The 23,786-nt window shown below is 35.9% G+C and overlaps 2 protein-coding genes across 17 annotated transcripts in view; both read left to right on the plus strand.

The window, feature by feature from the left end:
* The first annotated feature begins 91 nt into the window (after positions 1 to 91).
* On the plus strand, positions 92 to 11,301 carry nfyal (nuclear transcription factor Y, alpha, like). Of its 13 annotated transcripts, none has more exons than XM_051116364.1 (10): positions 92 to 182; positions 849 to 937; positions 2,822 to 2,905; positions 3,515 to 3,661; positions 5,523 to 5,654; positions 5,780 to 5,882; positions 6,241 to 6,413; positions 8,525 to 8,698; positions 8,770 to 8,877; positions 11,056 to 11,301. In XM_051116364.1, exons 2-10 carry the CDS (start codon positions 863 to 865, stop codon positions 11,119 to 11,121), a joined length of 1,062 nt encoding a protein of 353 aa, XP_050972321.1. In that variant the 5' UTR covers positions 92 to 182; positions 849 to 862; the 3' UTR covers positions 11,122 to 11,301. The 13 variants fall into 13 exon arrangements, with proteins under 13 accessions (XP_050972321.1, XP_050972323.1, XP_050972325.1 ...); XM_051116366.1 differs by having other exon boundaries at positions 11,059 to 11,301; XM_051116368.1 differs by having other exon boundaries at positions 6,241 to 6,395.
* Positions 11,302 to 13,018: 1,717 nt separating this feature from the next.
* The window catches only part of ahcyl1 (adenosylhomocysteinase-like 1), a 28,960-nt gene continuing 18,192 nt past the window's right edge, over positions 13,019 to 23,786 (plus strand). Inside the window, exon 1 of one of the 4 annotated variants that reach the window (XM_051116359.1) lies at positions 13,019 to 13,522. In XM_051116359.1, coding sequence (XP_050972316.1) covers positions 13,337 to 13,522 — 186 coding nt within the window. In that variant the 5' untranslated portion in view covers positions 13,019 to 13,336. Of the gene's footprint in view, positions 13,523 to 18,229; positions 18,366 to 23,786 lie in introns of those variants that run through there. The other 3 variants (XM_051116358.1, XM_051116360.1, XM_051116361.1) reach the window with 3 other exon arrangements.

The raw sequence follows: 23,786 nt of genomic DNA on the forward strand, positions 1-23,786 counted from the left end.
CGACTCGGATCGTTTCTACTCGGCAAATCTCGGCTCCGTTCGTCGATCACATGCGTCAAGCCTGCCCCCTTTCTTCTCTGTGTGGCTCATTTTGCGCCATTTTGTCCGCACCACTGTGTTGATTGGGTTTTTGAGATCTGTAGTGGAGCCAATCAGAAGGGTACCGGACAACCGGAGAAACGGTAAAGGGTTGCGCTTGCTCTAAGGGAAATGGTAGCTGACAACACGGATTGGTTTGTCAGTGACCAACCAAATGACTAATTCTGAAAAATACAGAAATCAAATCGGTTAATGCGAGAGGGAAAGAAGAACGCGAGCCATAAGCGATGCGTGCGTGACAGTATACGCTAGACGTGTATGATACTGTTAGTGCAGTCCCAAACAAAGACAGACCTGCTATGTTTGTGAAATATGAGGCTGTTTTGTGCTAATTAAAGAGTAGGTCTAATTTCAGCCCATTTTAGTTACCTTGGTTTGCTCATGTTAAGTAAAAAATGTTGTTTGCTAAACAAACCCCCTTGAAAGGGTTTGTGAAATGCTTTACATTTGTCAATTATTTAAACCTTATTGTTAACTTCTCAGCCCTTTACTGTGTATATGTAGCTAAATACATCAGACATACCCTTAGTAGGTAATACAAGACTCTGTTCATAATGTTAAGCACCTTCAACAAGGAAACACTCAGTCTCAAAATACACCTGGCTTGTGGCCCAAACCTACAACTAGGGACAACATCAGACTTCATTTGTTTTTGTAGAAATCTACTAGTTGTGATTATGCTGAATAAAAAGTATGATATTCCTTGGACTAATATTACATTTATTTTTTGTTTTTGTGACAAAAATTAGGTGAGGAAGGAAAGATGGAGCAATACACCGCTACAACCAGTGGGGATCAGATAGTGGTTCAAGCTGCCAATGGACAAATCCAGCAGCAGGTAAGAGCCAATGTAAACAGGTTGCTGTTTAATCAGTTACCTTTATTATGGAAAAAAAAAAAAAAAAAAATACCATGAGTGTGGTTTTTATTTGTTTTTCCGTGCATTTTAAAAACTTATCTAAATTGTAAAAGTTTGTATATCAGGTGCAGTAGTATTTTTAAAATAGCAGGAGGGTAATCTGCTTCAGGAAGTGGTTTCCAATTCAAGGAAAGGACTGGATAAATAGTTCTTGTAGTGGCCTACAGTCGTTCCTTTGAAATGAACTTTCTCAGTCCTGATAAAAACAAGGTTTATGTGACACAAGCACACCCAGTGTGTTTTGCAACATGCTTTTAAACAGAAATGTGAGTCAGAAAGAAAATATTTGTTTTTCTTTGAGTTCTATGTTTAATTGTTTTTTTTCGTTTTTTTTTTTTTTTTTTTGGACAAAGGAGCTGTTGTATTATTACTGTAGAACTGGTTGTCGAACTGTTTTGCTTCAGGACCCAGATTTAATTTCTTAAAGCATGTTACTGGTCTTGCTATGAGCAATTTTGTTGGTACATGTTATTCTACTGAAAGCTAATTTTGAGTCACAATGTTACAACATTTTCTTTCTCTGTTATAACTGTAATTTTCACTAAAAAGGTCGACCAAGAGTCAGATATATTTCTTAAGATGTATGAAAAAATTTTATTGACTAAATAAATAAATACATTTCCAGTCAAAACAATAAGATTTTTAGTGTTTTTTGTATTTGATCCAAAGTACAGTAAAATTTGTAAATATTTTTACTATTTAAAATAACTGTTTTCTATTTGAATATATTTTAAAATGTAGTTTATTCCTGTGATTTCGAAGCTGAATTTTTAGCATCATTACTCCAGTTCTAATATTCTGATGTGCTGCTCAAAAACATTTATTAATATGATGTCGAAAACAACTGAGTATAGATTTTTTCAGGTTTCTTGATGAATAGAAAGTTCAGAAGAACAGCCGAAATAGTAATCTTTTGTAACATTATAAATGTCTTTATCATCACTTTTGATCAATTTAAACCATCCTTGCTAAATAAAAGTATTAATTTTTATCATTTTTATCAAAGAAAAATTATATTGACTCCAAGCTTTTGAATGTTCTAATGTGCAATGTTACAAAAGCTTTTTATTTCAGATAAATGCTGATCTTTGCTTCTTACTGTTCATCAAAGAATCCTGAAAAAATGAACTGAGCTGTTTTAAATATTGATAGTAATCATAAAAAATGTTTCTTGAACAGCAAATCAGCATATTAGAATGATTTCTGATGGATCATGTGACTGGATAATGATGCTGAAGTGAAAGTTTAGTTTTGATCACAAGAATAAATTACATTTTAAAATATATTCAAATAGAAAGCAGTTATTTTAAATAGTACAAATATTTTAAAATTGTACTGTTTATGCTGTACTTTGGATCAAATAAATGCATGCTTGGTGAGCAGAAGAGACAATCTTACTGTTCAAAAACTTTTGACTGGCACTGTATTTATTTATTTAGTCAATTCAATTTTTTTCATACATTTTAAGAAATGTATCTGTCACTTGGTCGACCTTTTCAGTGAAAAAAGACATAACAGAGAAAGAAAAAGTTATGACATTTTGACTCATACTGAATCTTACAGTTTAAAAACTTTTGACTGGCTCTGTACATTTAAATAAAAAAATAAATATCGGGACTTTGCTCCTCCATTTAAGAAAATTCCTAAACCGTTGTGGGGTTGTGAATGTAGAATATCAGTCTGAAATGGACATTGTGAATTACAGGAGTAGCTTAGGATTTAAAAAATAGGGCACGCATTCATTACTAGTGCATTTCTGTAAGAGATGATGCAGAGCAAGGTGTGATGTGGGATTGTCCACAGGCTCAGGGCACCGTAACAGCAGTTCAGCTGCAAACAGAAGCACCCGTCGCTACTACAGGCCAGCAAGTGCAGACGCTCCAGGTAGTTGTGTGAACTCCGACCTTCAGGCTTGTGATGTTGCATGCATCATGTCACACTGTCTGTGAGGATGTGAGCTCGTCCAGCATGACTTGCTTTTACTTACAATAGATCGGGATTGTCCAGTGGGCTTTCTGCCATGCTCCATGTTGCTAATGGAGTCTAAGCATCTGCTTAGGACACATTTTGAAAAAGGATTCACCTTTTTTAATGTGTCTGGAACAGAATAAGGAATAGCTGTGGAGACAGTACTATAAAATCACCTGTGTTTGTCTTCAGTGTGTGTTGCATGTTATAACCACTTCATACTGATCACATCTGAGTTGACAACACTGTATGGATTTTGATGAACTGCATGATTCTCACTGATCATGTTTGTGTCAAAATACAAACATGGAATGAAACGCTATCTACCTTTTTACAGCCATTACCACCAGCCCAAATTAAAGAGGCCTTAGTAATTAGAAAGTAACTAGAAAAACAGCTATTAAAAGTGTATTTTTCAGGTTGCATTGTAAATGTTACCATATGTCCTGTGTAATGCCTTCAGTTGCATGAATATCTATATCTGACCCTTTGGCCCCATGCTAATGTTCAGTGCATTTGTGCGCTCAGGTCCAGGGTCAGCCGCTGATGGTCCAGGTGAGTGGCGGGCAGCTAATTACATCCTCAGGTCAGCCTATCATGGTACAGGCCATGTCTGGAGCTCAGGGCCAGACGATCATGCAGGTGCCCGTGTCTGGAGCTCAAGGCCTTCAACAGGTAAGTGCAACTTCTTAATGTTAGAAGAGAGCAACTTAAATAGATCTACAGATTGTCTTATTATACTTGAAGGGAAAGTTTACCCACATGTCGTTCCAAACCCGTGAGACCTTCGTTCATCTTCAGAACACAAAAGATATTTTTGATGAAATCCGGGAGCTTTCTGACCCTGCATAGATGGCAACACAACTGAAACTTTTGAGGCTCAGAAAGATAGTAAGGACATTGTTAAAATAGTCTATGTGACATCAGTGGCTAAACCATAATGTTATAAAGCTACGAGAATACTTTCTGTGCACAAAGAAAACAAAAATAACGACTTTATTCAACAATTTTTATCTCTTTCTTGTCAGACTCTGCCATGCATTCACAAGAGTACCATGATGTATGCGTCTGGTGCTGCTGACGCAGGAGCTGGCGTTCTGACGTAGAACCCAGATGTACAAGCAGTTTCGAAAAATTACAGTTACCACTGATGCCACATGGATTAATTTATTATTCTGAGTCAGTTGTGCTGCTGTCTATGCAGAGTCAGAAAGCTCTTGAATTTCATCAAAAATATCTTAATTTCTGTTCTGAAAATGAACGAAGGTCTTATGGGTTTACAACAACAGGAGGGTAAGTAATTAATTACAGAATTTAAATTTTTGGGTGAACTATGCCTTTAACAGTATAATGATCTAAATATCTCTGCTAAGTTTATTATTAGTAGTGCACATATTTTATGAAGCAATGGATGATAATTTTGTTTTTTTTTTATATATTATTAATTTTAAACTTAAGAGTAAACTGATCTTAATGTCTTCTTCTTAATGCTCATAGTTGATGATTTTCAAAGTCTGCATTTACAAAGTTGAGGTTAAAAGTTTCCATACACTTCAAAATCTTCAAAATGTAAATTATTTTTCCAAAATAAGAGAAATCATACAAGTCCACAAGAGAAAATAATAGCGTTTATAAAAATGCCCATGTCCAAAAGTTTGCATATACTTAATTTTAATACTGTTGTTACCTGAATGATCCACAGCTGTGTTTTTTTGTTTACTGATAGTTGTTTATGAGTCCCTTGTTTGTCCTGAACAGTTAATCTGCTCGTTGTTCTTCAGAAAAATCCCTCAAAGTCCCACAAATTCTTTGGTTTTCCAGCATTTTTGTGTATTTGAACCCTTTCCAGCAATGATTGTATGATCTTGAGATCCATCTTTTCACACTGAGGACAACTGAGGGGCTCATATGGAACTGTTACAGAAGGTTCAAACACTCACTGATGCTTCAGAAGGAAACACGATGCATTAAGGGGGGGTGAAAACTTTTGAACAGAATAGAGATGTGTACATTTTTCTTATTTTGCCTAAATATCATATTTCTTTCATTTAGTACTGCCCTTCAAAAACTACAGACGATACTTACATGTTTCCCAGAAGGCAAAATAAGTTAAATTTACTTTGATTTTCAAATTCCAAAAGTTTTCACCCCCTGGCTCTTAATGCATCGTGTTTCAACAGTATTAAATATATATTAATTATTAACACAGTATTAAGGATATGTTAATTATTAACACAGTATTAAGTATTAAGTACATGTAAACCTTTGAACAGGGTCATTTTTATCAGTTCAACTATTATTTTACTCTTGTGGTCTATATGTAAGCGTATTTTATCTGAAATATCTTATTCAGGTGAGTATTAAATAAAAAAAAAAAAAACATGCATTTGGTATGATCCATCTTATTTTGGTAAAATAATAAACATTTTGCAGATGTTGCAAGGTGTATGTAAACTTTTGACCTCAACTATTTGTGTTTTTGAATTCTTGACTGAAATTCATATCTGCCATGTTATCTCTGTTTGTGTATATGTAGATCCAGTTGGTTCAGCCGGGTCAGATTCAGTTGCAGGGTGGTCAGACTCTCCAGCTGCAGGGTCAGCAGGGTCAGGCTCAACAGATCATCATACAGCAGCCTCAGACTGCCATTACCGCGGGCCAGAACCAGGTCTCAAACACACTCTAAGAAAATGATGCCCTATTAACTATAATGACCAGAGATAAGGCAGATTATATTACTGCACACAGGTTTTGTTGTGTAGACTATAAATGAATTTGTGTTGTGTTTCACAGGGGCAGCAGATTACAGTTCAGGGACAGCAGGTTGCCCAAACAGCTGAAGGACAGACCATTGTATACCAGCCTGTGAATGCTGATGGCACAGTTCTGCAGCAGGGTATTTAAATACACAAACAATATCTACACCTGGGTTATCTGTCTTCTATTAATGTACATTGTGTTGGTTTTTTTTCAGTTAACTCTTGAAAAGATTTTCAAGCCAAATATAGTTTTGGAGTTTTTAGCAGTACTAAATTGTGAAAACATGATATAATTCAGCCATAATATTTCTCGCTATGAAAATAGCCACAGAAGCTGGAATGGTGGTAAACACAAACAAATACTATTAATGTACATTATATCTGACATGAACAACATAAAATCAGTCAGGGTTTTAACACACGTGATTATACCATTCTACACACGTGTACTGAAGGTTATTCAGGTTAAAACTGTTTGTTCTCTCTCCTCCATAGGCATGATCACCATCCCAGCAGGCACCCTGGCAGGCACTCAGATTGTCCAGGCAGCAGGGGCCGCTAACACCTCCACAACCAACAGCGGGCAGGGTACAGTTACCGTTACCTTGCCAGTATCTGGAAACATGGTGAACGCTGGGGGAATGGTCATGGTAAGACCTCCTGATGAGGTATCTAACAAACTTAAACCGTCCCTTTCATTTGTGATCACAGGTGTGGGGGGGTTGCATGCTGTGTTAATACTCAATCACCTTGCTTTTGGATTTGGCTTTTCACGTGCAAATCCATCAAACTAAAAGTAAACACAGAAATCATCCAAGTGATTTCACGTTAAAGGGAAAGTTCACCCACGTGTTGTTTCAAACCCACATGAATTTCACTTTTGTGTTATTTTAGTATTGTTTATTTTGTTTTAGTATTTGTTATTTTTGAAGTAGCTTTTATATTTTCAGTTTTCATTATATTATATATATATATATATATATATACACACACTCACACAACCCGTTTTACCATTTAAAAGTTTAGTGTTTTTTCAAAGAAGTCTCTTATGCTCATCAAATTTGCATTTATTTGATCAAAAATACAGAAAAAATTAGTAATATTGTGAAATATTATTGCAATTTAAAATAATGGTTTACTATTTAAATATACTTTAAATCATAATTTATTCCTGTAATGCAAAGCTGAATTTTCAGCATCATTACTCCAGTCTTCAGTGTCACGTGATCCTTCAGAAAACATTCCAATATGTAGATTTATTATCAATTCTGGAAACAGTTTTTGCTGCTTAATATTTTCTTTGAACTTGTGATATTTTTTCAGGATCCTTTGTAAAAAAAAAAAAAAAAAAAAAAAAAAAAGGACAGCATTTAAAAAAAAAATAATCTTTTATAATATTTTTTTAACAATGTCCTTTTATAATATTTTTTTCATTAAGAATTAGTTACATTAATAAAAGGCGATGGTAAAGACATATATTGTTAGAAAATATTTCTATTTTGAATAAATGCTGTTTTTTTTCACTTCTTATTCATCAAAGAATCCTGAAAATAAGTAATAAATCAGCATATTAGAATGATTTCTGAATGATCATGTGACACTGAAGACTGGATGAAGGATGCTGAAAATTAAATTTTCCATAACAAGAATAAATTACACAATATTTCACAATATTACCTTTTTTCTGTACTTTTGATCAAATAAATGCATCTGTTGTGGTTGTGTATTATCCATCATATATTATTTTAGCTTTAGCAATTTTAGTACTTCAAAATATTTATTTCGGTTAGTTGTCACATTTCTAATTTTCGTTTTTTATCTGATACTTACATTTTATTTTAGTTACACATACAAAATTGCAAAATCTGGGATCTGGGCTGTCAAGTTTCAAAATGACGAAAAAGTACCATCAAAGTATCATAAAAGTGGTGAAATTTAAGTAATTAACTTCAACTCAAAAACACTGATTTCAGTTTGATGTGAGGAGTCATCATAGATGATTTTAAGATTGACTGATGATGATGTGGAAAATGTGTTTGAATATGCAGAAGTGGGAATGAGACATGAAAACTACACAAGAAGGGAAGTTTATTAGTGACTACAGTTGGGTCTCTTTATCAAACCAAATAAAATTATGACTTAAGAAGATTTGAATTTAAATATAATACCATATTGTCAAATATAAATTCAAACTGGCCACTTTTATGAAATGTGAATGGTACTTTCTTTGTCATTTGTCACCCTGGATCTCCTTTCACTTTTATTACATGCAAAAAAGTGACTAGGATACTTTTTTTTGTTTTGTTTTGAGTCCCATGAAATAAAGTGATACAGGTTTGAAACAACACAAGGGTGTAAATAATGACAGAATATATATGTATTCATAGACAAACTATTATTTTAATACATAATAGCATTCAGTGTTTTAAAAAATCCTAGTTTCAGGAATCTCCCTAGAATTTGATGATTTACTCAGAAGCATGTGAAAAGTAGCAACCTCCATCCGCTGTGTTAATCTTTAGCACTGATTCAAGTGTAAGGCTTGTCTCTTCACAAATGATCCACTCAGATGTTCTGTGGGTGTCCTTTTCTCACGCTAGCGTGTCATCGTATTTCAGTCCATTTACGTTAGCTGTCACCTGACTGATCACTTGATTTGCTAATAATTTGATTTGATTTGATTGATTGAAGTTGTTACATTTGCAAAAACATTTTTATGTGTTTGGACATAGCAGACTGAATTAATTCTACGTGCCCCTTTTATTGCCCGCTCTGCCAGATGGTGCCAGGCGGTGGTGCCGTGCCAGCCATCCAACGAATCCCTCTGCCAGGGGCCGAGATGCTCGAAGAGGAGCCACTATATGTTAACGCCAAGCAATATCATCGCATCTTAAAGAGACGACAAGCTCGTGCCAAGTTAGAGGCAGAGGGCAAGATCCCTAAAGAAAGAAGGGTGAGTTTTCCTCTTGTCAATGCCAAAATAGACATTTTGAACTGTGCCTCATTCCTTACTCTCTCCTACAGAAATATCTTCACGAGTCACGCCACAGACACGCCATGCAGAGGAAGCGTGGCGACGGGGGCCGGTTCTTCTCACCTAAAGAGAAAGAAGAAATGGCCTTGGCCATGCAGGTGAGAGCGCAGGGCCACATCAAGCAGGAAGACCTACACAACGCCACCGAACTCGCAAATGCGCATTGGCTGCCCGAGCATACTTCGCCCCTCGCATAGACTGAACTTCTTAGCAGATTCGTTCTCACTGCTTGCTTTGTGACATGCTGTCATTGGCTGCTCTTGCACGCATCACCTCCTGCTTTTTCCTGTGCTTGTTGGCTGTCCCATCATGTCTCATTGCTAGTTAAGCATTCGTGCGTAGACTGCATGATCTGCTAAATCTGCTGTGTGGTATTTTATGAGCTGTCTGTGTGAACTTGGATTTCCAGTTCTGCCATATTTAACAGAAAAAGATAATCTCTTCACTGTCGTGACATAATCAGGATGAAAACGCTGATATTTCTGCATTGTACTGATGCAGCTCTTCAGGACTGAGAATTGCCAATGTGATGTGACTTTATCAAGTGATTGTGTGTTTGGTCCAAGCGTTGCTATTATTAACATTGTCATTGGTAAACTGTGGCAAAGTCTCTGCCTAAAAAATATGAAAATTATTTTTTTGAGGGGACCAGTTTAAAAGAAACATGATTTGTTTGAATATATATATTTTTATGTTGTTTTCTACATTTCTTTTGAGAATGCATTTCTGTTGGGTTTTTTTTTGGATGTGGTTCTGTTCTTGTGCTTGGCTTTCATGCATATGCAGTGTCACCACTGTGTTCATATTTGTCACATGTTGTGATTTTTATTCTGAATAAACATTCTGACCGACTTCAAAAAGGTTCACTGGGAAAAATAACAGCTTGTGGCCAAATTAAACTACTTTTCAAAAAGTTTAAAGATAGATTAGCTCACTTACAAAATAAAAATTTTCTGATAATTTACTCACCCCCATCTCATCCAGAATGGTCATGTCTTTCTTTCTTCAGTTGAAATTAAGCTTTTTGAAGAAAACATTCCAGGATTTTTGTCTATATAGTGGACTTCAGTGGGGATAAACGGGTTGAAGGTCCAAATTGTAGTTTCAATGCAGCTTCAAAGGGCTCTACACGATCCCAGCTGAGGAATAAGTGTCTTATCTAGTGAAACAATCTGTCATTTTCTTGGGGAAAAAAAACAAAAAAAAACACACACACACAAATGCTCGGCTATGACGTTGGAAAGCTTATGCATGGTTAGTTCTTCACTTGCGTACTTCGGTTCAAAAAGGTAGAGAAAAACGTTGTTTTACCTCTTTTTGTAAAGGGCGCTTGACTTTCTTTGCACGCTTACTTTGTTAACTCTGGGTTGGTAATTCCGCCTACGTCATGCGTGACCTTTCCAGCCTGATTACATAATGCATCATAAAGTCCAACTTGTGCAAGACAAGCATTTGCGGTTAAAAAGTATAGATATTTTTTAATTTTTAAAAAAAACGACCAATCGTTTTGCTAGATAACAGCCTTATTCCTCGTCTGGGATCATTTAGAGCCCTTTAAAGCTGCATTGAAACTGCAATTTGGACCTTCAAATCGTTGATCCCCATTGAAATCCACCACATGGAGAAAAATCCTGGAATGTTTTCCTCAAAAACCTTAATTTCTTTTCAACTTTTTGAAAAAAGAAAGACATCTTGAAAGACGTGGGGGTGAGAAAATTATCAGGAAATTTTTGATTCTGGAAGTGAACAAACCCTTTAAATTGATCAAATGTGACAAGACCTTATAAATCTGAAAAAATGTATCAGTCTGAAATTTAACATTATTTTAAATTGTAATAATATTGAATTGTATTATATATATCATTGTATTTTTAATCAATTAAATGCAGCCTAGGTGAGCAGAAGAGACTTTCAAAAACATTTAAAATCTTACCAAACTTACCAAATGGTATTGTAAACTGTGCTTTGTGATACATATTCCTGTTTATCAAGTCTTGTCAAGTCATTTTTATTTTATTTAACGTTAAACAGTTCTGTAGAACAGAACTCTAAATAGCTGCCTTTTCTCTGAAATCAATGATGTTGCTGCTTGGTAAACATAAACCTTCCTCTGTTTTTTCTTGGTTATTCAGTGTTTTTCTTGATGCTGTAAATCATGGTGTCCCGACCCCAGTGAAAATACTAGTGTGTGAAATGTGGTCTAGAGGTGCTGAGTGAAGCAAATCTGAATTAGTTGTGAGGGTAATAATTGACCCTTTTCTTCTCCCATTCCCCAGCAGGAGCAACAGGAACAGAACCAAACCGGAGACGAAGCGGTGGCCCAGATGATCCGGGTGTCATAGCACTAGAACTAGAAATGTTTTTTTAAGTGACTCTGAAGGCCCAAATTTTCACCATTGTGAATCACCGTCTCCAACGCAACACTAACAGACAGTCCTAATTCATCATGGCCTGTGTTCCTCCTGTCTCATGTCTTCCACTGAAAGGAGGGGCCCATCTGTTTTCTCTTCACGGTCTTGTATTGCTCCAGAGGACACGCATAGAGCCATTACTGTTAATGTACAGCGTAATGAATTCAGCTTGTGGTTTAAAAAGCAATTAAATAGCAAAACATAAATTAACCCACAGAGAGACAGAAAATACGCAGTAAGTAATGACTCATTTACTGTGATGTTTTTTCAAAGTTGACAGTCGAACAAAGAATTTTGCCAAGGAATTGCATGAAGACCAAGGTGGTCTGTTTGATTTTCTACTTTTTTAGCCTTACGGACAGTTCTTGTCAGGTCTGACTGGGATGTTACATGGAAATGATGTAGGTTTGTCTCTTACAAGCTAATTGTGGTGTTTTTCAGCGTATTGTACATGTTTGGCATGGGGAAAAGAGCATTGGGAAAACAATGCAAAGGCAAAAAGGGCAACATTTTCCAGAAATCAGCCCTCATCTCCAAGGAAACACTTGACATATAGGGTGTTCTTGCTTACAAAGCTTTTAGGTTTCGCCCATAACATCAAGTCATTTTACATTAGTGTTTTGATACAACATTCGTAATTTAAGTGAGGTTTGTGTATCCAGTCACTGTCTTCCTGGGTCATCTAGTTCCTACTTGGAAATGCAAATACTCTTATTATGTTGGACAATGAAGTCGTCTAACCTGCATTTTGATAAAAATTGTGTGCAAAACACATTGTGAAATATCTTTGTGAACTTGTCTTTATTATCATAAACTGTGTGAGCACAAGAAGGCTGAAAATGATACTAATTCAAACTGTGCAGTGTTTTAATCTACTTAGCTTTTTTGTTTTTGTTATTTTTACAGCAAAAGTACCAGAGTTACATATCAGTTAAGGTATGAGGAATACTTTCTTGAAAAAAGGCACCAGAAGGTTAAAGTGGTAGTTGACCCAAAAATGAAAATTCTGTCATTAATTACTCACCCTCAAGTCGTTCCAAGCCTGTAAGACGTATGTTTATCTTTAGAACATAAATGAAGATATTTTTGATGAAATCGACGAGCTTTCTGACCCTGCATAGACAGCAACGCGACTGACACGTTCAGTGCGTCGTGGTATTTTTGTGAAACGCGGGTCGAAGACTGACACGGAAAAGACGAAATTATTGAATAAAGTATTTATTTTTGTTTTTACTCAAGATGAATGAAGGTCTTGCGGGTTTGAATGACATGAAGTGAGTAATTAATGACAGAATTTCATTTTTGGGCGACCTATCCCTTTAAGAAGCACAGTTTTAAAAGGGCAGTTAAAACGATAGTTTACCCAAAAAAATGACAAAAAAGTTTCCTACTTGTATGACTTTCTTTAAATAAGATGTTAGACATGCACATTCACCGTTTTCTTTTATTGTATTGAAAAGATGCAACCTTTTTGCGTCTCACAGAAGAAAGAAAATCTCGAAAAACGACCGTTAAGTAAATTATTATTATGTGTGTGTGCGTGTCGATTTATTTTCAGTATTCTGCAGGTCATTCTATTCGTGTTTGTCTTCCGTTATCATTCTGAATAAGTTTTGACATTTCTCAAAAACATATTTAACTGGGTTTAATAATGTTATATACATTTTTCCCGCATTTTCATGAGGTTAACCGCTCAAAGTCAATATAATATCGTAAACATTAGTTGTCTTCGACAAGAACTGTGTAAAATAACGTCTTACAAGCGAGAGATTACGGTAAATGTACCGTTAAAGACAGTTCTCGTGCAACTTCCTCTGCGTGCAGGTGCTCGCCTCTAAGCCCCGCCCATCGCTGATGCTGCTGCTGGCCGTCAACCGGACAGTCAAATATAATAATCTGTGGTCCACTGCAGCTTGAAGTGATATTACGTTCTTATAAACTAGCATCCGCATCCGTTTTCTACCCGCAGCTTGTTCCTCTCCTGCAGACGTTTTTTGCGCAATCACCCCTTCCGCTTTTGAGATAGTCGGAGCTTTTGAAGCGCTCCAGCAACGTAAGGACGAATCGAAAGGTTACAGTAACAGCTGAAGGACTAGCGCGTAAAACCACCGGCAACGGCTCGCAAAGCGTGTAGATACAGATTGCCATGACAGAGTGTGGTGGGGATGCAAAGCTGGAGGTGAAACAGGCCAGCAAAGAGTTTAAAGAGAGCGAAAACGTTGCCGAGAAATACTCCGCGATGACAGGCACGAAGAACAGCGACATGAACATGAACGTCGGCGAGCTGTCCGCCGCATTCACTGCGGTCCCGACCCACAAATCCATGAAAAAGGTAAGAGGGACGTGTCTTTTTCTCCAAGCTAGCTGTTTTTTAAGGGCTAAACACACGTTATGTGTGTCCTGAAAACATCGCACTTGAGTTTGGGACATGTTGCTCAGTTTACTGGGATCATTAGGAAAGATTATCCCCGGCAGGAGTTGAACTAGAGGTGTGCTGGAGCCTATTACAATCACGTGACGTATGTTTCAAGCGTTTCTTTAGTTCTTTCTTGCCGCATCCAGTGATTTTCCCTGAGCTGTCACATCTGTAATAGCCACCGACCTTTGTCCACTGTAGTTTACAAAGGGTCAAATGCTGGAATCTATCGTATAAGCTAAAGGAAATGTGGAGAAATATGTGTTTCGTGAATGTATTTAGATTTTTTAGAAAGAAAAAAATCGACCTACAATTGCATGTAGGACAGCTGACGGTGTCAGAGCACTTCACTGCATAGATCAAAGAGTGAAGATGCAGCATAGATAGATAGATAGCTAGATAGGTCGTTTACACTGGAGAGGAAAGATGATCCAGTCCAGATTGTGAAAATGTATTCTCTGTGGCCCTCTGAAGTGTGTGTATTTGTGTGTGTGTGAGTGGGTGGTAAAAGAGGCACACTACTCTGCCCACTCGCTCATGGAGTTGTCAGCTGGTTATACAACAGAGCCAAGGGCTGCTCTGCTGCTTCTCTTCAGCTGCATTACACTCAGCGCCAAATCAAATTCAGTGCTGACGTTCAGATGTACTCTTTAATATTTAAAAAAAAAAAATCCAGTTTTGGATAGTGTGTAATTTAGCATTGTTATAAATCTTTCAACAGCAACATTTTACACTTTTGCACTCTTGAAAAAGACTGCATGCGCAGTACTGGAAAAACTGGGTGTAGGATTTACTTTGAAACAATTTTAACTCAGAAATATTATAAATGATAAAGAAACAAGTAACACATTCAGTTAAACATTGCATTTTTAGGTAGAAAGGCTGAAGTAGTATTTTCTTGTCAAACGTACAATAATCTTCAAAGTAATTTTTTAAGTGTCAAAAGTTTTTGAACTGTAAGATTTTTAATGTTTCTTTTTTTTTTTAAAGAAGTCTCTTCTGCTCACCAAGGCTGCATTTATTTAATTCAAAATACAGCAACATTTTTCTATTTAAAAATTTGTTTTCTATTTGAATATATTTTAAAATGTAATTTATTCTTGTGATTTCAAAGCTGAATTTTTAGCATCATTACTCCAGTCACATGATCCTTCAGAAATCATTCCAATATTCTGATTTGCTGCTCAAAAAACATTTATTATTATCATGTTGAAAACAGCTAAGTAGATTTTTTTTCAGGTTTCTTTGATGAATAGAAAGTTCAGAAGAACAGCATTTATCTGAAATATAAATCTTTTGTAACATTAGAAATGTCTTTATCATCACTTTTGAGCAATTTAAAGCATCCTTGCTAAATAAAAGTATTAATTTCTATAATGTCTTTCCCAAAAAGCTTTTGAATGGTATAGTGTATAATGTTACAAAAGCTTTTTATTTCAGATAAATGCTGATCTTTGGTTCTTTTTATTCATCAAAGAATCCTGGAAAAATGTACTCAATTTTTACTGTACTCCTGTAGTTACATGGACTCACTAGCAGATCTCTGATTCTTGTGTTTATCTGGTGCAACAACCCTAACATAACGTGTTCATCTTTCAGCGCACAAATGAGCTCATAAGAGCTGAAGTCTCTTTTGAGAAACACTCAATGGTTTGAGTATAGCATCTGTTTTCCCCTCTGATCTTGTGTATTCCCTCTTTTGTATGTACTGGCAGTGCTTTCCCCTTGTAATCACAGTATTTTTGTGTAATTGTATCCTTTTCTCCTCACAGTTTGAGGGTGTGAGAAAGTTTCTCTCTCTGTACCTCCGCTAGCTTTGTCCCTGTGTGAGCGGGAGGCTCTGATAACATTGTGAAAGAAAGTTGCATTGAGCTGAGAAATATGACACACATCTACTGAGTCGCTCAGGAACATTTTCCCCTGTTTCTGGGACCGAGACTTGGCATGGAGCCGTGGTCCGGCCCTACCTGCTGAGAGCCATGCGGTGACCTTGGGTTCTTCTTGTTGTAATTGTTCTGTGTTTTCTCTTCAAATGTTCATCCTGTAGTTGTAGTAACAGTTTAGTTACTCAGTCTCTTTCTTTGAATAGATCTGTTCCGCTCATGTGTACTTTGACTTACAAAGTTTCTTTATGATACATCCATCATAATGAAATGACTCCTTTTGTTGCCATACTGCTTGTTATACGTAATGCCCATAGTTTTGGAGATTAGATCAATTTTCAGAGAAGCTATTGGTTGCTCGTCCAGTTTTGCTGAATAGATGCATTGAGGGTTTTAGACCGATGTTGCTGCTTCAGTGCTTGAGCCGCTATTAGGGTCTCTTTACACCAAGCAGTCATCTGAGAGAGCTTAGATCACGTTTCATTTATTCACGTTAGACCATTGGCACTTCAGAGCCCAATTATTTCATTCTCTCAAGTGGTTTGAGCAGGACGATTATTTTTGACTTGGTTGAGCAGATTGCTGATATGTCTTTAAACAGAGTTTCAGAATGAAACTCAGCCAAATCATGTTAGGCCAATTCAGTTGACTTTAAAAAAAAAAGGTTGAAAACTAAACAGCTCAATCAGCTGTTTAATTAATCAGCCTGTTAATGGTAAAAGTCTGTCACAGTCTGTTCATCGTTAGGCTGTGACACTGTGAGTCGTGTATAAAGTGGGGACTTTATGGTACATGGCCTTTTGTAGTTCATTTATTTATTATTTTAAAAAAAAATCACAAGAAAACAGAAACTATGTTTCTGATAAAAGGTAATTTATTATGCCGCCCTCTGAATGTAAAATTCTACAAAAAGTAATTTTTTATGCTATCAGAGTAATGGTCAAAAACTTTAGTCTGCTTGTGTATATAGACATGTAAAAGTATAAGATGTATGTGTGTATATATATATATATATGTGTGTGTGTGTGTGTGTGTGTGTGTGTGTGTGTGTATATATATATATATATATATATATACACTACCGGTCAAAAATTTTTGAACAGTAAGATTTGTAATGTTTTTAAAGAAGTCTCTTCTGCTCACCAAGCCTGCGTTTATCTGATCCAAAATACAGCAAAAGCTCTAATATTGTGAAATATTTTTACTATTTAAAATAACTGCTTTCTATTTGAATATATTTTAAAATGTCTTATTCCTGTGATCAAAGCAAAATTGTCAGCATCATTACTCCAGTCTTCAGTGTAATAATTCTTCAGAAATCATACTAATGACTTTCCAGGATTCTTTGATGAATATATATATATATATATATATATATATATATAAAGAAATAAATTATATAAATTAATACTTTTATTTAGCAAGGATGCTTTACATTAATCAAAGTGATGATAAAAACATTTATAATGTTGCAAAAGATTTCTATTTCAGATAAATGCTGTTCTTCTGAACTTTCTACTCATCAAAGAAACCTGAACAAATTTTACTCAGCAGTTTTCAACATAATAATAATAATAATAATCGTTTTTTTAAACAGCAAATCAGAATATTGGAATGATTTCCGAAGGATCATGTGACTGGAGTAATGTTGCTAAAAATTCAGCTTTGAAATCACAGGAATAAATTACATTTTAAAATATATTCAAATGGAAAACAAGTTATTTAAATAGTAAAACTATTTCAAAATTTTACTGTTTTTGCTGTACTTTGGATCAAATAAATGCAAGCTTGGTGAGCAGAAGATACTTCTTTAAAAAACATTTAAATCTTACTGTTCACAAACTTTTGACTGGTAGCGTATATGTGGACTGTAGGCCAGTGGTTGTTATTAGGGTTATTATAATGTTTTCTGCCACAATAATGACATTTCATTTAAGGGTAATATTAGTATTTGCAATAAATGTGATTCATTTGATTGTTTAATAGGTGTATCATGTAAGAAACTCATAAGAAATGTATATTTAATTGACAGCCCTGCATTTTCACTATTAAATCAAAAACCCAATACTATGTGGAGTGCAGTAGAGTTCTTTGTTTTTGTTGTCAATCATGTGGAGTGTAGCGTACACTGCATGACCTCGGCCTGGGATTAGAGAGACTGTGGCTGAAAGCCAGACTGGTTACATTAGGACTACAGCAGGTATTGGCAGAGTCACGGTAAACGGCTCAACAGCGTCTACTTAACGCTTGAGCGTCTGCTGGCCTAGTATTGCCTGTCTGTTTGGACCACGATGGATCATTGTGAGCTGTAAAGCGGAACAGTCAATGAACTGGATGGATTTCTTTTTCTTCTATTTTTAGTCAGATCTTGGAATAGAGTTGACCAACGTGACCTATAGTGGATGCTTTAGGGGTTTACAGAAACATGGTTTAATTCCCTCCAGATCCCTGTTTTATTAGCTGCCCTGAATGAACTCTGCAGGAGAGTCGGTTTCTGACGGCACTGGGAGAACCAGTTGGATTAAAACACTCCGGGGCAACAAGTACACCCTTCCTTTAGTATTCCTGAAACATTTAGTCACCACAAACAGACGGGTCGACGGCCCTTATGGTGGTTGCAGGGAATGGTAGATTACAGAAGAGAGTGAGAGCAAAAGTAGGCTGGCCGGGTTTGTGAGTGCTTGATTTATTGGTTCCCTTGTCACCTCCCATACCCTCATGTCCGCTGTAAGAACTCCACTCAGAAACTCCCCCCTACACCCGCCCGTGTGGAAAACTACATTGGTGAAACACCAGTTGTAACAATACACAGGCACACAGGCCAGAGACAGCCGGCACAGACAGGGACCATGAACCATGGTTATGACTTTCCCAGGGTAAGTGCCACATTACTTTTCCATCCTGTAGAGCACAGGAAAAAAGCTTAGATTTTTTTGGTGACAGTCTGTGCTTTTGGAAGTATATATGGTTTATAGACATAACGTCTATATATTAAGAGACAGAAAGACTATATGTGACCCTGGACCACAAAACAAGTCGTAAGTAGCACGGGTATATTTGTAGCAATAGCCAACAATACATTGTATGGGTCAAAATTATCGATTTTTCTTTTTTTATGCCAAAAATCATTAGGATATTATGTAAAGATCATGTTCCGTGAAGATATTTTGTAAATTTCCAATCATAAATATATCAAAACTTAATTTTTGATTAGTAATATGCTTTGCTAAGAACTTCATTTGAACAACTTTAAAGGCGATTTTCTCAATATTTTGATTTTTTCGCACCCTCAGATTCCAGATTTTCAAATAGTTGTATCTCGGCCAAATATTGTCCTATTCTAACAAAACATACATCAGTGGAAAGCTTATTTATTCAAAACCAGTCAAATTGACCCTTATGACTGGTTTTGTGGTCCAGGGTCACATATACGATACTTATACGATACGAAATATACGATACTGAAAAAAAGGAATTTAAATATATCAAAATATGAATAGAAAACGGTTAAAAGTAGTATTTTTTCCATATGTATACTATATATAAATATATTATAAAAAAAGTAAAATTATATATATATATTTTAGAAACTGATATTGATATATAATATATATATATATATATATATATATTTTTTTTTTTTTTTTTTTTTGATAAGTAGTTATATATGTGTATTTTTTTCTCATGTGTATATATATATATACATTTTCATTTTTTATTTTCATATTCTACATTTTCACTTACATTGTTGAATTGACCTCATAATGGCCCTTGTCTGTGATCAAGTCAACTGATTTGGTAGAAATCACACATAAAAATCATTTAAATAAAAATAAAAAAATGTAAAGTTCTCAGTTCTTCTCTGAGTAGGACATTTTGAGACATGATGTGCTGTTTTTCCAGGGACTGATGGACTAAAATAGACTTGAGAAATTATTACTCAAAATATGGTGAAGTCATGAGTCTGACTGTGTCAAACAGAGATATTTACATCTGCCACAGTCATACGTTGTGAGTTTAAGTCAGTTAGGCTATGTCTTTTGACACTTTCATTGGACTGTCCCACTACATAACACTGGCTGGGGCAGTTAAGTCTGGTTTAACATAATCCACAACCTTTTAGATCATTACAGCACATTGCCAGTGTGTTATAAAAAAGAATATGGTGCAGTTTAATAATTTAACTGACAGTGTAATCAGCGAAATGAGCTGGAAGTGATGTTAATGCTTATAAGGCTTCATCACGGTCCATAGATTTTTCTTCGTCTCTGTCTTTTGACTGAAGAATTATACTCCAATATTCTCTGATCATAACCATCCAGTTATTTCAAGAACTTTCAGTTCAAAGCCTTGCCTCGGGGTCACAATACCGCCTCGCAACGGCATTTTTATTATCACTCCAATTTCCTTGAAACATCAGCTGTGTGTTGTGTCAACTTCACTGGCATGTCCCGCAGTTTTGTGTCCAAACATACCTAACTCAGGACTTGATGCTGTCTGGCAAATCACATGCTAGATAACAGATAAACCTATTTATGATAGTGTTAAAGCAATGGTGCAGGGGGTTGGAAAGTAGATTGTTGACTGTTTTGAGTAAAGCGAAATGTGTAGTGGGTCACTGCTTATCAAACTGAAATCTGAAGTCATGTAAAGTTAGATTATAAGAAAATTCCCAGATGTCTTTGAGTGTCCTTATTCTTCGATATAAAAAATCAATACTTTTATTCAGCAAGGATGCATTAAATCGTGACAGAATGTTGATAATTTGATAAATGTTTGTTAAATGTGTTTCAGTGGTTTCTTTACGCACAAAAAATATTCTCATAGCTTCATAAAATTAAGGTTGAACCACTGATGTCACATGGACTATTTTAGCCACGTCCTCACTACCTTTCTTGGCCTTGAACATGGTAGTTGCGATCCTGTCTATTCAGGGTCAGAAAGCTATTGGATTTCATCAAAAAAATCTTAATTTGTGTTCCAAGGATGAACAAAGGTCTTACTTGTTTGGAACGACATTGGTGTGAATAATTTTTGCTGAATTGTCCCTCTGGGTCTTTCCATATTGTCTATATTTCACAGTAGGAGTTGTGATGGCAGCTGTGTTTTGTAAGAGTGAGGGATCTGCTGTTTTGCCTGGAAAAAGTATCGGATTCATGAGTGCTATTGAACTATCCAGAACCCTTTCCTAAGGATGTGGTAGTCTGTCTGTCATCAGTTGCATTTAATTAAATCTCCTGTTTTCATATACTACACAGACAGATGTTCTGCCCTTTCTATCTGTCTGTGGTGCGGTTGGACAGTAAATATATTAGATGTTTTGGATTATTTGACTGCTTATAACCAAACACAAACACACACGCAAGCACAATCAGATAAATGTCACTTGTTAAGGTCACAGGTTAGAGCTTCAGCCTGAAGCTTCAGGCATCTTAGATTTTGCGACCTTTTGTAAAGTATTTGCTTTGGTCGTATCTTGCCACCTCAAAACATTCTTAAAGCACCTGACGTCGGCTAATAATTGTGATGATGCAGTGATTCTACAGTGAGAGCAAACATGTTTTTTTTGTTTGTGCCAGATGCAAATGTGCACTACCTGTGGTTACATATCAAACCAAGTGATTTTGTAATGATCAGCTCAGTTTTCTAAAGCCCATATTGCAGTTCACAGTAAATCTGGGTTTGCAGTTGCTTTGAAGCTGAGCGGCTGGTGATCCGTGTCTGTAGATGAGACATCTGTGTATGAAAGAAACATAAATCAGGTCTAAAAAAGGAGCACAGTCAGAACCAGAGCTCTGCTTCTGTGATTTACCTGCACATTATTGTGTAAATCTAATAGTCCATCCCAGACGCCCCGACCCTCCCCATCCTCCCTTCCTTTTCAGACGTATGATCACTCCTACATGAAGTGTTATGTGATGAATCTGTCTTCATTAGGTATTTTTATACAGAAGCATTTGTCATTCATGATAGCGTTAAAGGAGAAGTCCACTTCCAGAACTAAAATTTACAGATAATGTACTCACTCCCTTGTCATCCAAGATGTTTGCGTCTTTCTTTCTTCAGTCGTAAAGAAATTTAGTTTTTTGAGGAAAACATTTCAGGATTTTTCTTCATATAATGGACTGCTATGGTGCCCCGAGTTTGAACTTCCAAAATGCAGTTTAAATGCGGCTTCAAACGATCCCAAATGCGGTTGTAAATGATCCCAGCCGAGGAAGAAGGGTCTTATCTAGCAAAACGTTCGGTTATTTATTTTCATTAAAAAAACTACAATTTGAAAACTTTTTAATCTCAAATACTCGTCTTGTCTTACTTTGCCTGGACTCTGTGTATTGTGGTTCATTATTTAAAATCATCCTACATCGCTGCAGAATTACTGACCCAATCTATGCAACATGAACATGCAAAGATCATCAAACACCATTAACAAAAAACGTAAAATTTTGAAGTTGAGGGAGAACATGAGATGGGAGTTTTTCGACATACCCTAACTGTCATGAACCGGAAAAAAACAGAGTTCAGGCAGAGTAAGACAAGATGAGCGTTTGACATTAAAAAAGTATTTAAATAGTATTATTTTTATGAAAATAACATAATTTTGCTAGATTAGACCCTTCTTCCGTGGCTGAGATCGTTTACAACCGCATTTGAAGCCGCATTTGGAAGTTCAAACTCGGGGCACCATAGAAGTCCACTATATGGAGAAAAATGCTGAATTTTTCTCCTTAAAAAAACATAATTTCTTTACGACTGAAGCAAGACATGAACATCTTGGATGACAAGGGGGTGAGTACATTATCTGTAAAGTTTTGTTCTGGAAGGACTTCTCCTTTAATGTTTCTGTCAGCCTGTGTGCACTGTGAGATTTAACTTTCAGCTTATATTACTTTGCTTAATCACTTTAATGACCTCTTGAAATTAAAATGTAAATAAATTAGGCCATGTTTTTCTAATATCTTTTTTTAACCGAATGAGAATGTCTCTCGACCTAATATATCACACATCAAGGCACATCCGCTTAAATATCCGCATCACATTCTGTCTACTAAGTCAGTTTTTTAAATGGACCATAATTGTGTCCTTTACTGGCATGAAATCCTGTGCATGTGGTTCAGTGATTTGTGGGCGTCTAAAAGGGTGGTTACTAGTAAATTCATTCATAAATGTCTATTCTTTTCTTTTTCTTTCACTGCAGTCACTAAATATTTGCTTGGTTATATCAAATGCTTTCTTTATCTTGTTTTAGATCATTAGACATGACGTTGTGGAGTATGTTTCCTTACAAGGTGCATTAATACACAGAACACTGACTGATTGGGCAACATAAACTTAACTCAAAACAGCACTGTTTCAGTGCTAATTTGAGTTTACTGGAAAAAATAACACTACTATCAGAGTCACTTCTATAGTGACTTTTGCTTGTGATCTTCATGCTCAAGCTATACTCAAGCTGTAATTTAACAGTCAGGTTCATCTGCATTCTCCACAAAACAAGATCACACACAGCACACACACAGAAAACTGCAGTACACAACCTTCATCGGCCTGCAAGCACATATCCTATGAATATTTAAAGTTTTGCATTATTAAAACGACTGAAATGGAACTGAAATCCCCTGATGAGATCCGTTCCCCACATCTGTTATGTAATTGTAAAATATTTCAATACAGCAGCGAGCGGATGCTATTTATAGTATCTTTTTAGGCTATATTAAGAGTCTGCTTGTTTGAAGCTGTGCTGTTCCCTAGAGTATTTTAGTGTATTTAATGTTCAATAGTTATGTTTCAAAGTTATATATTCGTAGTGTGTTTGATTATAGTTGAACTACTTGAAATCAAACCTTAAGTTCTGAAATGTGACCCTGGACCTTGGACAGTCGATCACCTGAAAGGTGAATAAATAAGCTTTCCATTGATGTATTTAATGTTTGTTAGGATAGGACAATATTTGGCTGAGATACAACTATTTGAAAATCTGGAATTTTGAGTGTGCAAAAAAAAATCCAGGGTCACAAATATAAAATATAAGGAGATATTGGTGCTGTTTGCCATTTTTAAGGTAAATTCAGATGCAGAATGATATATATTTCCAGTGTATGTCTTGGAGTAATTACTTAGCTCATCCAAAAATGAAAATTCTGTCATCATTTCAATCCAAACCCATAAGACTTATCATATTTTTTCCCCTCTATTGAACGTCTAGTAAATTATGATAGAATTTTCATTTTTGGGTGAACTATTCCTTTAACTACATGCAAATGTACTGCTCACATGTTCATGTTTCTGTCTCTCCC

The sequence above is a fragment of the Labeo rohita genome, chromosome 8, assembly GCF_022985175.1.
Source record: "Labeo rohita strain BAU-BD-2019 chromosome 8, IGBB_LRoh.1.0, whole genome shotgun sequence".
Classification (NCBI taxonomy): domain Eukaryota; kingdom Metazoa; phylum Chordata; class Actinopteri; order Cypriniformes; family Cyprinidae; genus Labeo; species Labeo rohita.

Bases quoted from the DNA above. Each gene is read 5' to 3' on its own strand.
- nfyal (XM_051116374.1), top strand. From the start codon at position 863: ATGGAGCAATACACCGCTACAACCAGTGGGGATCAGATAGTGGTTCAA. The intron at 938-2,821 runs GTAAGAGCCAAT...GATTGTCCACAG, and splicing joins ATGGACAAATCCAGCAGCAG to GCTCAGGGCACCGTAACAGC. The intron at 2,906-3,514 runs GTTGTGTGAACT...TTGTGCGCTCAG, and splicing joins AAGTGCAGACGCTCCAGGTA to GTCCAGGGTCAGCCGCTGAT.